The sequence below is a fragment of the Gracilinanus agilis genome, unplaced genomic scaffold, assembly GCF_016433145.1.
Source record: "Gracilinanus agilis isolate LMUSP501 unplaced genomic scaffold, AgileGrace unplaced_scaffold22670, whole genome shotgun sequence".
In the NCBI taxonomy this organism is placed as follows: domain Eukaryota; kingdom Metazoa; phylum Chordata; class Mammalia; order Didelphimorphia; family Didelphidae; genus Gracilinanus; species Gracilinanus agilis.
This window is the reverse complement of record NW_025354326.1, coordinates 1-1,164: the sequence shown is the minus strand read 5'-3', so window position 1 is coordinate 1,164 and position 1,164 is coordinate 1. Positions and strand designations below refer to the sequence as shown.

The window sequence follows — 1,164 nt, the reverse complement described above, 5'->3', positions numbered from 1 at the left end:
CTCTCCTTTTCCCTTCTCCCTCTCCGTCTCTCCCCTCCCCTCTCCCTCTTACCTGTGTTCTTCCTTGCCAGCATATCAGCCTGTTCCCAAAGATCATATGCGTTAAGGATATGAGAAGTGATGGTGACATAAGAAGAGGTCATATTTTGGATGATGATGGGTGTGCTGACAGTTGAGTTGATGCCACCATTCCCGGTACTGACAACACTGGATCCTGGTTGGAAAAATCCAGAGCTCCCAGAAGTCATGGGGGACAGAGGCGATGGTGTGCTTGTATTTCTGATAGAAAGAGAGAGAATTGTGTTACATACTGAGGTGATTGGTATATAAAGCCTAAGCAAAGCACATCTAGATTTCTTGGTACTGAATGAATGATGACCAGATTAATGAATGGATGCAAATATATAGGCAAGTACTATTTTTTAAATCTTAGTAGTAAAAAAATTTAAAGCTATCCTTGAACTTCTGTAGGGGAAAAAAACAAAACAGAAACATATTTAAATGGGATTTGCAAATTACCTTGAGCCACCTGAAGAAGCTGCTTGAATTAATCTGGATGAACTCTGCAGTAAAGAAGGGGAAGTAAAGTTTATGATTACTAGGTCAGATCGCCAACCTCTATTAAATTTAGGTATTTGGAAAAAAGTCAAAAATATGAGGATAAAAATAGTAAGCTGCAATATACCTTAAAATGTTCATTAAGGGTCCGAGAATACTTTATTGCAGTGTCTTTCTTACAACGAAACATTGCCATGTAAAGAATGGATTGACAACGCAAACTACACATAAAAAGAGAATAGAGAAGAACTGAATATTGCCATTTTAAAACAGATCAAGCTTAGCAAAGCCACAGAATGCAAATGGAAGCTCAAGATAAATGAACAATAACAATATTATGTAGAATTCTTTTTGCAAAGAAAACACTAAATAGATTTAGTAAATAAATCTTAGAGAAGAAAATTTATATGTATGTTTTCTGTCTTCTAGGGATATAAGAAAAAAGAAAATTTATTGAAGGAATTAGCAAATATTTAAATATGTCAAATGAGAGTCACATTAAATAAAAGAAATGCTTTTTAAGGCCATCATGTCATAAATATAAAGCAAAGTATAAGTCATTTGGCTATCAGTAGTATTATTTTGACTAAAGCATTTTAAAGTTAG

At 34.5% G+C, this 1,164-nt stretch overlaps 1 protein-coding gene across 1 annotated transcript; it reads right to left on the bottom strand.

Moving 5' to 3' along the window:
* Window positions 1-52: 52 nt before the first annotated feature.
* On the bottom strand, window positions 53-779 carry LOC123254461 (AF4/FMR2 family member 1-like; the record flags this gene model as incomplete). The annotated part of the gene is made up of 3 exons (XM_044683480.1): window positions 53-279; window positions 520-563; window positions 686-779. Coding segments are annotated over 3 exons (365 nt in total), but the record flags the coding sequence as incomplete, so codon positions are not given.
* Between the last annotated feature and the right edge of the window lie 385 nt (window positions 780-1,164).